The 16,736-nt window shown below is 42.1% G+C and overlaps 1 protein-coding gene across 4 annotated transcripts in view; it reads right to left on the reverse strand.

Annotated features, from left to right (window-relative positions):
• Positions 1 to 16,736, reverse strand: part of pex5la (peroxisomal biogenesis factor 5-like a) — a 128,491-nt gene that overhangs the window by 47,131 nt on the left and 64,624 nt on the right. For 3 of the 4 annotated variants that reach the window (XM_085266026.1, XM_085266027.1, XM_085266025.1), the window contains one exon: positions 11,723 to 11,827. The exons of the other annotated variant lie outside the window; for it this stretch is intronic. In XM_085266026.1, coding sequence (XP_085122152.1) covers positions 11,723 to 11,827 — 105 coding nt within the window. The remainder of the gene's footprint in view (positions 1 to 11,722; positions 11,828 to 16,736) is intronic. 4 annotated transcript variants of the gene reach the window in all.

Consider the following 16,736-nt stretch of genomic DNA (forward strand, 5'->3'; position numbering starts at 1 on the left):
GCTTAGCTCGTAGCCGACTCATTAGCACCATGGCTACTTCACCTGTCCCTCCTGCACTTTCTTGCTCATTGTGTCAGATGTTTAGTTACTCCTCGGCCTCCTTTAGCAGTAATGATATCTGTAACAAATGTAGCATATTTGCAGCGCTGGAGGCCAGGATTACTGAATTGGAGACTCGGCTTCGCACCCTTCATTCACCCGCAGCTAGCCAGGCCCCTGTAGCTGGTGCAGCCGAAAATAGCGTAGGCCCCGCTAGCTGTTCCCCGGCAGACCCCAAGCAGCTGGGGAATCAGGGCGGCTGGGTCACGGTGAGGAGGAAGCATAGTCCTAAACAGAAGCCCCAGGTACACCACCAACCCGTTCATGTGTCTAACCGTTTTTCCCCACTCGGCGACACACCCGCCGGGGGTCAAACTCTGGTAATTGGCGATTCTGTTCTCAGACATGTGAAGCTAGAGACACCGGCAACCATAGTCAATTGTCTTCCAGGGGCCAGAGCAGGCGACATTGAAGGAAATTTAAAACTGCTGGCTAAGGGTAAACGTAAATTCAGTAAAATCATAATTCACGTCGGCAGTAATGACACCCGGTTACGCCAATCGGAGGTCACTAAAATCAATATTGAATCGGTGTGCAACTTTGCCAAAACAATGTCGGACTCTGTAGTTTTCTCTGGTCCCCTCCCCAATCAGACCAGGAGTGACATGTTTAGCCGCATGTTCTCCTTAAATTGCTGGCTGTCTGAGTGGTGTCCCAGAAACGATGTGGGCTTCATAGATAATTGGCAAACCTTCTGGAGGAAACCTGGTCTTGTTAGGAGAGACGGCATCCATCCCACTTTGGATGGAGCAGCTCTCATTTCTAGAAATATGGACAAATTTATTAAACCCCCCAAAATATGACTATCCAGAGTTGGGACCAGGAAGCAGAGTTGCAGTCTTACACGCTTCTCTGCAGCTTCTCTCCTCCTGCTACCCCCCCAAAAACCCATCTCCATAGAGACTGTGTCAGCTTCCAAAAAGACAAAAAACAAACTAAAAACCAGCAACAAACAACTTAAACATAAACAATCACAAAGAAAGAACAATACAGTATCCACATCTGAACCAAAGAGTAAAACAGTGAAATGTGGATTATTAAATATTAGGTCTCTCTCCTCCAAGTCTCTGTTAGTACATGACTTAATAATTGATCAACAAATTGATTTACTCTGCCTTACAGAAACCTGGTTGCAGCAGGATGATTATGTTAGTTTAAATGAATCAACACCCCCGAGCCATTCTAACTACCAGAAATCTCGAAGCACAGGCCGAGGGGGCGGTGTGGCAGCAATTTTTCACACCAGCCTATTAATTAATGAAAGACCAAGACAGACTTTTAATTCATTTGAAAGCCTGATGCTTAACATTGTCCACCCCAGCTGTGAAACTCAGAAACCAGTCTTACTTGTTATCATCTATCGTCCACCTGGGCCTTACACAGAGTTTCTGTCTGATTTCTCAGACTTTATATCTAATTTAGTTCTGAGCTCAGATAAAATAATTATTGTGGGTGATTTTAACATCCATGTAGATGCTAAAAATGACAGCCTCAACATGGCATTTAATCTGTTATTAGACTCAATCGGCTTCTGTCAAAATGTAAAAGAACCCACCCACCACTTTAATCACACTCTAGATCTTGTTTTAACATATGGCATAGAAACTGAACATTTAACAGTGTTTCCTGAAAACCCTCTCCTGTCTGATCATTTCCTGATAACATTTACTTTTACAATAATTGATTACACAGCGGTGGAGAGTAGACTTTATCAAAGTAGATGTCTTTCTGAAAGCACTGTAACTAAGTTTAAGAATATAATCCACCCACTGTTATCATCTTCAATGCCCTGTACCAACACAGAGCAGAGTAGCTATCTGAACGCTACCCCAACAGAGGTCGATTATCTTGTTAATAATTTCACCTCCTCACTACGTACGACTCTGGATACTGTAGCTCCTGTGAAAACTAAGGCCTCAAATCAGAAGTACCTGACTCCGTGGTATAATTCTGAAACACGTACCCTAAAGCAGATGACTCGTAATCTGGAGAGGAAATGGCGTGTCACAAATCTAGAGGATCATCATTTAGCCTGGAGAAATAGTTTGCTGCTTTATAAGAAAGCCCTCCGCAAAGCCAGAACATCTTACTATTCATCACTGATTGAAGAAAATAAGAACAACCCCAGGTTTCTCTTCAGCTCTGTAGCCAGGCTGACAAAAAGTCAGAGCTCTTTTGAGCCAACCATCCCTTTAACGTTAACTAGTAATGACTTCATGAACTTCTTCACAAATAAAATTTTTATCATTAGAGAAAAAATTACCAATAATCATCCCACAGATGTAATATTATCTACAGCTACTCTTAGTACCATTGATGTTAAGTTAGACTCTTTTTCTCCAATTGATCTTTCTGAGTTAACTTCAATAATTACTTCCTCCAAACCATCAACGTGTCTTTTAGACCCCATTCCTACAAAACTGCTCAAAGAAGTCCTGCCATTAATTAATTCTTCGATCTTAAATATGATCAACCTATCTCTAATAATCGGCTATGTACCACAGGCCTTCAAGCTGGCTGTAGTTAAACCTTTACTCAAAAAGCCATCTCTAGACCCAGCAGTCTTAGCTAATTATAGGCCAATCTCCAACCTTCCTTTCATATCAAAAATCCTTGAAAGAGTAGTTGTCAAACAGCTAACAGATCATCTGCAGAGGAATGGTTTATTTGAAGAGTTTCAGTCAGGTTTCAGAGCTCATCACAGCACAGAAATAGCTTTAGTGAAGGTTACAAATGATCTTCTTATGGCCTCTGACAGTGGACTCATCTCTGTGCTTGTCCTGCTAGACCTCAGTGCAGCGTTCGATACTGTTGATCATAATATCCTATTAGAGCGATTAGAACATGCTGTAGGTATTACAGGTACTGCACTGCAGTGGTTTGTATCATATCTATCTAATAGACTCCAATTCGTGCATGTAAATGGAGAGTCCTCTTCACACACTGAGGTTAATTATGGAGTTCCACAGGGTTCAGTGCTAGGACCAATTCTGTTTACATTATACATGCTTCCCTTAGGCAGCATCATTAGAAGACATAGCATACATTTTCACTGCTATGCAGATGACACCCAGCTCTATCTGTCCATGAAGCCAGATAACACACACCAATTAGTTAAACTGCAGGAATGTCTTAAAGACATAAAGACCTGGATGGCCGCTAACTTTCTGCTTCTTAATTCAGATAAAACTGAGGTTATTGTACTCGGCCCTGAAAATCTTAGAAATATGGTTTCTAATCAGATTCTTACTCTGGATGGCATTACCTTGGCCTCCAGTAACGCTGTGAGGAACCTTGGAGTCATTTTTGACCAGGACATGTCCTTCAACGCACATATTAAACAAATATGTAAGACTGCGTTCTTCCATTTGTGCAACATCTCTAAAGTTAGAAATATCCTGTCTCAGAGTGACGCTGAAAAACTAGTTCATGCATTTATTACTTCCAGGCTGAACGACTGTAATTCATTATTATCAGGAAGTCCTAAAAACTCCCTGAAAAGCCTTCAGCTGATCCAAAATGCTGCAGCAAGAGTCCTGACAGGGACTAGAAAGAGAGAGCATATTTCTCCTGTTTTGGCTTCCCTTCATTGGCTTCCTGTTAAATCCAGAATTGAATTCAAAATCCTGCTCCTCACATACAAGGTCTTAAATAATCAGGCCCCATCTTATCTTAATGACCTTGTAGTACCATATCACCCTATTAGAGCGCTCCGCTCTCGCTCTGCAGGCCTACTTGTTGTTCCTAGAGTATTTAAAAGTAGAATGGGAGGGAGAGCCTTCAGTTTTCAGGCCCCTCTTCTGTGGAACCAGCTTCCAGTTTGGATTCGGGAGACAGACACTATCTCTACTTTTAAGATTAGGCTTAAAACTTTCCTTTTTTCTAAAGCATATAGTTAGGGCTGGACCAGGTGACCCTGAATCCTCCCTTTGTTATGCTGCAATAGATGTAGGCTGCCGGGGGATTCCCATGATGCATTGAGTTTTTCCTTTCCAGTCACCTTTCTCACTCACTATGTATTAATAGACCTCTCTGCATTGAATCATATCTGTTATTAACCTCTGTCTCTCTTCCACAGCATGTCTTTATCCTGTCTTCCTTCTCTCACCCCAACCGGTCGCAGCAGATGGCCGCCCCTCCCTGAGCCTGGTTCTGCCGGAGGTTTCTTCCTGTTAAAAGGGAGTTTTTCCTTCCCACTGTCGCCAAAGTGCTTGCTCATAGGGGGTCATATGATTGTTGGGTTTTTCTCTGTATCTATGAAGCGCCTTGAGGCGACTTTTGTTGTGATTTGGCGCTATATAAATAAAATTGAATTGAATTGAATTGAATTGAATTGAATTATTTACTACCAGTCAGTCAAAGGTAATCTTCACTCTCATTGGTAGTCACTTCGGTTGCTTCCTTGAGGATTGAGATGAGTTTATTTCCTGCCCATTTCAGTGGATATGTCGTTTGTACTTGCTTGCCCAGTAAGGTCTCCAGTGTGTAGCCAGCTTCACTCTATTGAAGCGAATGGTTGGCAAAATCAAAGCTACAGTCAGGTCCAGTAAAATAACAAGAGCAAAAGTTAAAGTGCTGTTCATAAGCCTAACTGCAATAAAACAGCTCCTGTACTGATTCTTTCCCCTAAAGTCAGACTGAAATGGATCAAATCAGTTGTTGTGTTATGTATAGTTTTTTTTTTTAACATAATGAGCTTTCCAACATATTTTGACAGGTTTCACCATCATGTCTCCTCATATTCATCTGAACCTTTTTGTATGTAAAGTATTTTAGCAACTTTAATTACAGTTACACAAGTAACTGGTGTTGCAGACCGTTATTTTGTGAAAACATTACTTAATTAAAGGTTTATTCAGATTAACAGTGAACTGACTGTGAGCAGTTCAGGTAATTGACTATTTGATAGTTAATGTACTAATTTCCTGGTACATTAATATGTTCTGTTTCCTTTATAGATTTCTGTATTGACAGCTTTGATGTTTAAATGAAGCATTAATCAGCTCTGTTATATTGCCTGTGGTACAGTAACGTATGCATGAGTGCATGCAGTCAAATGCATTCTCTAGCGTGTTGCACGTAAGAATAAAACAGAAGATTTTCTTCTGTCTGGTGTCTTCAGGATTGAAGTCTTATTTCTGATTTTAATGTACTTAACACATCATGCTTCGAGCTAACCGAGTCGTTAAATACCAGTTGAGCTGTATAGATATTGTATAGTGTTCTCTTTACACCTTAACAGGCATTCATAAGTGCACATGCTCACAGCGACTGAGCATTTGGATTGCAGCCGTGTTTTCATGCAGTGGACGATAACCATGATAAGAAGCATTTCCCATTCAAAGCATCTAATAAATCATTTGTGAGTTTGGCCTGTTTTCTTTTTAGATGCGTTTTTATAACCCTTTTTTCTACGTCACAAGACTTTGGATTTTTCCACTCTGTTTATTTATTTATTTATTTTTGGATTGATTGATTGACTGAAGGTCAGTTCTGTCAAATGAGCAGCATGTGGCTCATTTAGAAAACATCATTTAGAGTCCTCCAGTAATGCTCTGATTTAATTGAATAGTGTTGAGATTTAAAGTTTTGACAGACATGATTGGGATCCATGCTGAGCCATGTTCTGCTGACAGCTGACATTAGCATATCCCCAGAAAATGTGACATTTGAAACAATATGGTGACAAACTTCACACAAAACTACATCTTTGGTACAGTAGGCCTTTTCTTTAAATCAAGGATGCAAATTTCAGTTTTAAGTCAAGGTGATAAATCTTTGTGATTATGCACTGATAGCACTTAGCCTTTTTAGTGACATGTTTTTTTAATAGATGTCACCCAGTAGTTTGTGGATGTTGTTTTCAGGCTTCAGTTCTGGCATTATGGTTGTTGCCATGCTGTTTTTGGAGCCAGAATAAGATCAGAGGCTGGAGTGCTAAGCTAACAGTTAGCTACATTAGCATGCTTGATGAACAAGTTGCAAACATCGGCTGTATGGGACACAGCAACAAATAGCTGCTAATTAGTGTTAAATGCATGCAAATATACAACATCATCAGAACTGGAGGATAGACTGACATTATAATTAACCAGACAGAAAAATGTGTTATCTAATAGATATAAGCTGGCACCCACAGACTATAGATGGCTGTAGCTTCTGGCCCTGAAAAATGAAGCCAAAGCCAAAATGCCTCCACCCTACATTTTTTAAACTCCCCTGATGGGAATAAGTTCTTAAGTTGGACACAAGCCTGCAGTGTTTATGATCTCAGTAATGGCTTTCCTAACGAGTTAATGGTTTTAATCACTTCTTTCAAGTTTTATTTTATAGAAACTTACTGCTCATTTTGTAAATTATGGTTGCCTTTAATGTAAAATGGACAATAAAGGAGGTTTAGCTTTAGTGCAGGGCTACTCTTTGAATTATAGATCTCTACTGTATAAGCATCCAGGTATCAAGGTTTATTAATAAGGGAAAAAAAAGGATTATGGCCGAAATATTTAAAGTTTAAAGTTGTTTGGTTGACAATGGCTATGTTAAAATATGTTAATCTTTCATATAAAGATTATATCAACACCCCCTGTCACTTAGAACGGTCACACTCGTAAAATATATATAATTTTAAGGAAAAGAGACCAAAAATGTTCTGCAAAAGGGTGTAAATATGTTTAATTCTGCTGAAAAGTTGGGGATGTCATCATGGGACTCTATTGGCATCGACTTGCTTTGAAACCAGCTTCAAGTGCCATTTGATTTGTTGCATTTGTTTTTGCTATTTCTGCACTGGCTTCATTTTAAGGCTCAACTCCATTTTTCAACAGTTTCCAAGTGTGGCACATTCACTAAAGACACCATCTGGTGTTACTATGACCATGATGGACGTATCATTTGGTGAGTTGGGAGAGCTGCAGATGAGAGATTTTAGCACAGGTTGGTGTTATGGACAGGGTGACAACCCTACTGGATTTTAAAATCCTCCAGAGTGATACATGAGGCCTGAGGTTGTAAAGCTTGGCGTTGTAACTGACTACATTTGAGATGTTTTCAAGGTTAAATGTTAAACACTAGTCTCGCCTTAAGGGGGAACACATGGTAGCGTGGTAACACTAAACTAGAACGGTCATAAAGGAAACTATAACCCATTAGCATTCAGCACAAAAGCACTGCTGTGCCTAAGTGCATCATTAAAGATGTTAGTGTGAGTGTGGAGTCTGACAGACTGAAAGCTTGATTTGACTGTGAACGGTCGCTTTTGAGCCTATAAGTTGAGCCTCGCCTGTGAAGAGGAGGTTGTTTCTGTATGACTGCTGGCAGCCTTCTGATGGAGAACTCTGTACGATCTACGCCCAACCCTAAACGATCACTGTAAGCTGATGTAGTTCTTCAAAGCACTTTGTGTAATTGCCACAGGAGTCTGTTCTAAATCATGGCTTTGAAATGATGAGACCTCTTCACTTTCCTCCTCCAATCAACCAGAAAATGGGGACAGAAAATCTACCATGTTTATCTGGGATGATGTGTGAGGCACAGAGCAGGTAGCATGCAAACACTAATTACAGGTTCACTTCTAAGGCAGGAGAGGAGCTTTGTGAGCTGTTTGCCCATTGCTATGAGGAGGTTACTGTTTTCCCTCGCTGCCTTTCTTTTTAACTCTCTCCTATGCAAAGCACTTTGGCATTTTGTTTACAAGTGCTTTAAGCAGTAATCTAGAATATTATGTGATAGAAAACTTCAACTAATTGTGCCACTTGGGCTTGACTCTCAGATGTTGCTGTCAGGGGAATTGTGTACCAGAGCCTTGAAGGAGGGGAGGCTGAGGTGAGGGTAGGAGGAGGTGCAGAGGATGGAAAACACTACATAAAGGCAAAGAGAACTAATGTCAGCTGTTAGCTAAAAGCTGGCGGCTATGCGATGGATGGTTGGCTAGAAAAATGATAACAGTCAAGGTTGTATGCTTTATAGAGTTCACGTGGTTGTGAGCTGTGGTCAGGGATTATATAACTATGCAGCAAGTCTTTTTTAAAATGCAAAATTGATTCTTACAAATCATTAGAAAGCTTCTCCGTGATGCATCAGGTTGTTTACTCGTTACTTTTGTTTCCAAGCAGTTTCTTGTGGGTGGTGATGATCTATTCATCCCAAAGGCTTGTTGGGGTTTTATGAGTCATCGTGATGGCTTTATATGATTTGACTTTAGGCAGCAGAGTCAAAAGTGAAATATTTAAAAAAAAGAATAATTTCTTCCCTTATATATTTGAGTGAAGAATAAAGCTGCCATTATTTCATACTAAAAGCTTGCTACCAGACTGCCTTTGGACAAAAATCATCAATTCAACAGCCCATCGCTCTGTACTTTTCTTGTGATTTGTCCAAGACTGGTTTTATTAATGCTGAAGATCGGTCCTAACAGCTGGCTCTATAATGTGTCTTGTTATAATGACTGGAACTGGATCAGTGGTTAGCACGGCTTCCTCACAGCAACAGGATCCTGGATATTTTTTATTTCTCTGGTTACTCCGTTTTGTCCTGGCATTGAGAGTCATGGTGGGTTAGCTCCGAAACCAAGGTTAACCCTGCCTATTTTGGCCAAGGACACTAATTCAATTTGAATTTTGCTTGTAAATAAAGGTTTGAAATATTCTATCCAGTACAACATTTTGCCTGACTGATTTGTTTTTAGGAGACAGTGTGAAAAAAGTACAACGTAATATTAAAAAAGGAATGTATCCATTTTTTAGGATACTTAAAAAGGTACTTTTTGCACATTGAATCTTACCTTTTTTACTAAAAGTCAATAAAAAATGAACAAAATAACAAAAATAAAACAAAAACTGATAATTAACAGCAGATCTGTTGCACATACAGTAGCACACAGTTCTGAAGATCATCACTGTAGTTTAGTTTTATATGGATGAAGAAATGAGGATATCAGAGCTGTGAATTAAATTAGAGGAAGAGGTGAATGTGACGTCTTGTTTCATGCGGATTCTTTTTCATGTATCATCATAAAGAGTCTGGCTGGTTGAAGCCTGTGTGTGTGTGGCCCATTCAGACATCATGCATCATCTTGGGCTTTCCAAACAAACCTGACCTGACTTGACGTGCGGCTAAAGGGACCACCGGCTGTGGCTTAGCCTCCATCACTTGCTAAGTGACATCAGGCAGGGACACTTCTCAAACTGCTGCCTCAGCCACTGGAGAGCACTTCAATCATGAGTTGAGTCCAGCCGAGTGGAAACAACATCCAGCATTCGCTTCGACGCTGTCATTTAAGATTATTTTACTGGTGATTTTGATTTTGACTAACTGACAATCCAGATATTAAAAAATAAAAATCTGCAGAAAAATTGACTTTTTCATATACACCCTTTAATCATTTTAGCACATAAAATGTTTAAACAACAGTGTGCGAACACTGGGGGGGGTTTTGGTGAAGGGTGTGCAAAAAGCAAGCAAAGTCGTTGTTACTGTTACATGTCTGTGGTACTCAAATATGATTTAACTGTTATAATTTGACATATTTTTCTACCTTTTTAAAAAGAGAGGATACAGGAAACTCACTTTCTATACATTATGCAGTGCATGCATGTGTGACCTGCTTAGTATGTATGATGGGCCTCTAAGTTTGTGTCTTTAATTAGTTGTTGTGGCTTTGATCATTTTAATAATTATGTGAAGACAATAGTGAGAAGAGCCTTCATTGGCTTCCAGTGCGTTTTAGAATTAAATTCAAAATGTTACTTTTGACTTGGCCAGACACCGGACTATTTGTCTGACCTATTGCAGCTTTATACGCCCTAGAGCCCTTCGATCAAGCAAACATCTGCTCCTTACATAAGCCTAGGATGGTTCATAGAGGAGATCGGGCATTTGCGGTTGTGGCACTGAAAATGTGGAATGATCTACCTCTCCACATTAGAAAGGCCCCAACTGTTACTCTTTTTAAATCGCATCTGAAAACATATTTTTTTACTCTGGCTTTCGAAACTGTAGGAGAGTTACCAATTCTTTTATCCTAATTTTCTTTTAATTTTCTTACCTGTCGTTGTCGTCAATGTCATTACTTTGTACAGCACTTTGGTCAGCTCCCTATTGTTATTAAACGTGCTTTATAAATAAATAAATGAAATGAGAGGTTTTATATTGTTTTGTTATTGTTTGTTATTTTTGATTCATTTTGAAAGTTGAAGCCTGTGGCCTCATGGAAACATGCTGTCATCATTGCACTGTGAGAAGTAAACCCAAAATGGTAATGACATTTGTGTTCATGTTCTTTTCACTCAATGCTGGGCCTGAAGACAAGATTATTGACATTTGAAGGCTGTAAAATGTAAACCCCCCCAGTCTGAATGTTTTTAGACCATGAATGGTCATCATCAGCTGTTATCAGCCTCGTGCATGTTGCCAGTCGGCGGCCTCCTCCACCTACCAGCACACTCAATAGGCCGTTATCACCTCATTCGCCGGTGGTCGATCAGACTCGCTGAGCATAACTGATGGAGCGTTGCCTGTTTGAAGCAGCAATAAAACTCAATGTAAAGTAGCAGGAGAAATATGAGCTGCTAACATCCAAACTGAGAATAAGTTATTGATCTATTATTTCCATTAATTTGATTTCAGCCTCACTGCAGCATCTTAAATGGGCAGAAATGTCAGATACAGGAAACGTGTGCTAACAATCACTGATTCCTTCCTGACCCTTTACACTTTGGTTTAAGATAAATCTTTAAATCGTACTCTGTTGGTGTCGACTCAGCAAACAATTTGGGGCTATAATTACATCCCCCCCACACTTAAGTGGGAAAATTATATCTGTTGTATGAGAGCTTATCAAACCAGACACTGCATTAGAAAATAAAACAGGAGTAAAGCATGCTACAGCTTATCAAAACATAGACACACACGCAGCAGCAGCACCCACAGAAGCAATCAAGCACAGGGCAACAAAACTCATACTGGCACTTGGTGCATAGACTCCAGCTTTACCACTTAAAAAGCAACAGAGAAGTGAAAAGCTCAGCAATGGCTGCAGTAATTTGCTGCAGTCTTTGGTTCAAAGAACACCACCAACAGCTCAATGCCATGCTGTGTGACATAGCATTTTTTTGGAAATGCATTCACACACTGTTTGTGCTGAGGATTAGCTGCTTATGAGGTGTAAAAAGTTCACGAGGAAGTTTGACTGACCCGATTATGAATGGGACACGAAATTTGTGGTTAATCCCCATACAGTGTTAAATATAGAAGTGGAGGAGCACTATGAGTGTTGCAGAGGCTAATTGGAAAAGATAAAGAGTCGCATGAATAATTGCAGTGAATTTGAGGTTACTTGTGTAGATGGTAACATCATTAGGCTCTGTTTGTACAAACGTAGTGATGCATTAGGTGGGTTTTATACCCCATAGAGCAGCTGGAAATGAAATAATTTTCGCTTCTTTGTTAGATACAACAGTCATAAGGCTCAAGTTAGGAGTTAGTAGACAGGAGAGGTCAGTTATAGGACACTCAAAGCTTTGCTCGTGTTTCAGTGTGACCAACACAGGAGGACTTTCTGCTTTAATCCAGGGGGTGGGTTTGGGATTGGGGGTGGGTGGGGTGTTTCTGAAATGCATCTGCCCACCTTTGTAGTCACTGTGAGGAGGGGCTTCCCTTCTGATGACGCCTTACTTGGTATCTCCTTCAGGACCATGGCAACAGTCTTATCTGCAGCCCTAGAGTCTTTCCCCTACAACAGTGAGATCAACAACGACTTGTGTCAGGACAGTTGGACAACTCAGTGCGACCCCATCCAGGGCATCTTACAGAGCATACTTTACCTTATGATGATGGACAAATACTACAGGCTGTCTGATAATCAACACATCAACTAAAGACATTTCCACAAGACCATGGCAATGAAACGAAGGTCACTGCACGATGTAGAGGGTTGACTGTGGACAGAGATGAGTATGGTTGTCCACAGCAGCACTTCTGCACACTGTGATGATTATAAAGAGCTCATTATACAGAGTGTAAGGCTTTGACTCCACTATGGGTACAACTGCAAGTGCTAATATAAAAAGTTTGGTCTAAAAAATTAAACTGTGTGATGCAATGATTTGTTTCTACACTATTTTCAATATTTCCTCTTCTCCTGCATATATTTAACTTGTTAAGGTGAAAACTACGAAAACTGAAGCCAGCGTGTTAAAATCTGGATACCCACGATAGTAAAATTATTATATAGTAAAAAAGACCAATTGAGAGGATGAAAAAAAGGAAAACAATCATCAATCAACAATCAAGGAAATCATCATTCATCATTTGGATGAGCACGGGGTGGCTGTAGCTCAGGAAGGTTGGTGGTTCAGTCCCTGGCTCCTACTAGTCTGCGTGCCAAATATCCTCGGACATTAACACCAAGTTGCTCTCTGATGCATCCATCGGTGTGTGAATGGTAATTAGAAAGCACTTGTTTGTGTGAATGTTGTACAGAGCGCTTTGGGAGAGCAGAAAAGCGCTATACAAGAATCAGTCCATTTACCACTAACTAGAGTTGGGTGTCCCGAGACCACTTTTACGTGGTCTTGGTCTTGTCTTGGTCTCGCTGTCTCGGTCTTGCTTTCTTAGATCGACATAGTTCTCGGGCTAAGCTAAAGCTAACACCACACCGGCTGCCTTTACCCAGTATTTTTCTCGCCAATGTCCGTTCTCTGGCAAACAAAATGGATGAAATACGGCTCTCCATCACTAACAACAGACGGATTATGGACTCAAATGTCATGTTTTTCACCGAAACATGGCTGAACAACAGCTGCCCGGACAATGCTATCGAGTTAGCAGGACGCCACACACACCGAGCCGACAGGCTAGCAGATGACTCCGGCAAGACCAGAGGTGGAGGTTTGTGCATTTATATTAACAATGCTTGGTGCATGAACTCCACTACTACTGAGAGTCACTGCTCACCTAATGCGGAGTTTTTAATGGTCAAATGCAGACCTTATTATCTCCCCAGAGAATTCACTTCGATCATACTCACTGCCGTGTATATACCCCCTGACGCTAATGCTAGGTTGGCCATGAAAGAACTTTCTGCAGCCATTAACAAACACCAGAATAAACACCCCGAGGCTGCTTTTATTGTTGCTGGCGACTTCAACCACACCAACTTAAAGACAGTCCTCCCCAGATTCCACCAACATGTCTCCTGCCACACCAGAGGAGACAAGACTTTAGACCATGTGTATTCCAACCTGGCTGGAGCCTACAAAGCCACACCCCTCCCCCACATTGGACAATCGGACCATCTCTCCCTGTTCCTCACACCTCGGTATTCACCACTCATCCAACGTGTGAAACCTGCTGTGAGGACAATTAAAGTGTGGCCAGAGGGGACAGACGCAGTGCTCCAGGACAGATTTAAAAACACAGACTGGAATATGTTCACCCACACAGACCTGGACCAGTACGCCTCATCTGTACTGGATTACATCTCCAAAACCACAGACAGTGTCACCACCCAGAAACGGATCACCATGTACCCCAACCAGAAGCCTTGGATGAACCGGGATGTTCGTCTCCTCCTGAAGGCCCGCAACACTGCCTTTAGGTCAGGAGATGCACACGCCTACAGTACAGCCAGGGCTAATCTAAAGAAGGGCATCAAAAAAGCCAAACACCATTACAAAAAGAAGGTAGAAGAACACTTCTCCAACTCCAACCCCCGACGCATGTGGCAAGGACTCCAGACCATCACAGACTACAGGACCACCAAACCCTCCCCCGCATCCTCTGATGTCTCCTTCCTCAACGAGCTCAACAACTTTTATGCTCGTTTTGAGCGAGGGAACCCCACAACCACAACCAAAGCAGACATGACGCCAGACCACCAACCTATGACTCTCTCCCCCACCGATGTAGGAGCGGTGCTGAGCAGGATCAATGTCCACAAGGCTGCAGGCCCTGATGGCATCCCCGGGTGTGTTCTCAGAGCGTGTTCTGGGGAGCTTGCAGGAGTGCTCACAGACATATTCAATCTGTCCTTGGCCCACGCTGTGGTACCGGCCTGCTTCAAATCCACCTCCATCGTCCCGATACCCAAAAACTCCAACCCATCTTGCCTCAATGATTACCGCCCAGTAGCACTCACCCCCATCATCACTAAGTGCTTAGAGCGACTGGTCCTAGCACACTTCAAATCCTGTCTCCCCCCACCCTGGACCCCCACCAATTCGCATACCGCCGGAACAGGAGCACAGAGGATGCAGTCTCCATCGCAATGCACTCTGTCCTCTCACACCTGGACAACAACAACACCTACGCCAGAATGCTGTTTATAGACTTCAGTTCAGCATTCAATACAATCCACCCCTCACAACTCATCAGGAAACTGACAGACCTGGGTATCAGTTCCCTCATCTGCAAATGGTTACTGGACTTCCTGACCAACCGCCCCCAACATGTCCGGCTGGATAACCACTGCTCATCTACCATCACAATGAACACCGGTGTACCACAAGGCTGTGTGATGAGCCCTTTCCTCTACTCCCTCTTCACCCACGACTGCAGACCTGCTGATGGTTCCAACACCATCATTAAGTTTGCAGATGACACCACGGTGATTGGCCTCATCAGTGACAACGATGAGGCCGCCTACAGGGAGGAGGTGGATCGTCTGGCTGAGTGGTGCGACAGAAACAACCTGCTGCTTAACACCGAGAAGACCAAGGAGCTCATCGTGGACTACAGGAGGAATGCTGACCCACATCCACCCATCCACATTAAGGGGACGGCTGTGGAGCGTGTGAGCAGCTTCAAGTTCCTGGGAGTCCACATCTCCGAGGATCTCACCTGGACGACCAACTGCTCCAAGCTGGTCAAGAAGGCTCACCAGCGCCTCTTCTTCTTGAGGACTCTGAGGAAGAACCACCTGTCCTCAGACATCCTGGTGAACTTCTATCGCTGCACCATCGAGAGCATCCTGATCAACTGTATAACAGTCTGGTACGGGAACTGCTCTGCCTCGGACCGGAAGGCGTTGCAGAGGGTCGTGAAAACTGCCCAGCGCATCGCCGGAGCACCACTTCCTGCCATAAAAGACATCTACAGGAAGCGGTGTCTGAAAAGGGCTGGGAAAATCATCAAAGACCCCAGTCACCCATCACATGGACTCTTCACCCTCCTGCCCTCTGGGAGGCGCTACAGGAGCCTCCGGACTAAGACCACCAGGTACCGGAACAGCTTCTTCCCCACAGCTGTCAGACTCCTGAACTCTGCCTCCTGACATCTTACTGAGCTTAAGCATCAGAAGCATTGGGTCTTTTGGAGTGTAATTTGTTTCATCGTTAGATGTCTGACTGACAACTGTTGAGTGAATCAACAAACGGCAAAATGAAAAGCCGAACAACAACAATGCTGTTTCTTTAGAGAGTCTCAGCTTACATGTGTGTTTATTTCATATTTTCAGTTGTTTCCCTCCACGGCTAAATAAATCAGTAATGTACTGATGAACACAACAATGGACATGAGGAGCTTCTTTCAAAGAAAAAACTGGTAGATGTTATTTTATATATTATGCTTTGTATGTTGTTCAGTATATTTCTATGCAAAACAAGAGGAATTTCAATACACAGCAGTATATTCACAGTTTAAACCAGATAGTTACACTTTATGGAGAAAACATAAAAACATTATTTTACTGTTAAACATCAATTTACAGTAAACTTGTTTTGTTTTGGATAAATAAATATTGAAATATCTTTTGAATTAGTTAAATGTCAGAATAAAGAGAGAGAGAGCTTCTATTTTTATCACTTTCATCAAATGTAGGAGTACATATACTCTAAGTTTATTGTTAATTAATAAGAAACTCCAGACTATTCTGAGCTGAAGAAGCTTCTGATTGGTTCGTAGAGTCCATGTGAGCAAACTGGTGGCACAGCTGTGGATGCATATAAGGCAAAACACAGAGCCTGTTTCTGTGACATGGGAACATCAAGAGATGTCAACAAAACACCAGGAACAGAAAATTTGTAAATATCTGGTTTCCACTGTATATTTGATGATGTTGGTGTTTGGTTTGATTGTCAGCACAGAGAGAGAGAGAGAGAGAGAGAGAGAGAGAGAAAGAGAGAGAGAGAGAGAGAGAGAGAGAAAGAGAGAGAGAGAGAGAGAGAGAGGAACAGAGAGAGAGAGAGAGAGAGAGAGAGAGAGAGGAACAGAGAGAGAGAGAGAGAGAGAGGAACAGAGAGAGAGAGAGAGAGAAGAAGAGAGAGAGAGAAGAGAGAGAGAGAGAGAGGAACAGAGAGAGAGAGAGAGGAACAGAGAGAGAGAGAGAGAACAGAGAGAGAGAGAGAGAGAGAGAGAGAGAGAGAGAGAGAGAGAGAGAGAGAGAGAGAGGGGAACAGAGAGAGAGAGAGAGAGAGAGAGGAACAGAGAGAGAGAGAGAGAGAGAGAGAGAGAGAGAGGCAAGAGAGAGAAGAGAGAGAGAGAGAGAGGAACAGAGAGAGAGAGAGAGAAGAGAGAGAGAGAGGAACAGAGAGAGAGAGAGAGAGGAACAGAGAGAGAGAGAGAGAAGGAACAGAGAGAGAGAGAGAGAACAGAGAGAGAGAGAGAGAGAGAGAGAGAGGACAGAGAGAGAGAGAGAGGAAAGA

This window comes from Mchenga conophoros, linkage group LG23 (genome assembly GCF_057382185.1).
Source record: "Mchenga conophoros isolate Kocher_MC1m ecotype Shallow Benthic linkage group LG23, M_conophoros_male_GT1.1, whole genome shotgun sequence".
NCBI lineage: Eukaryota > Metazoa > Chordata > Actinopteri > Cichliformes > Cichlidae > Mchenga > Mchenga conophoros.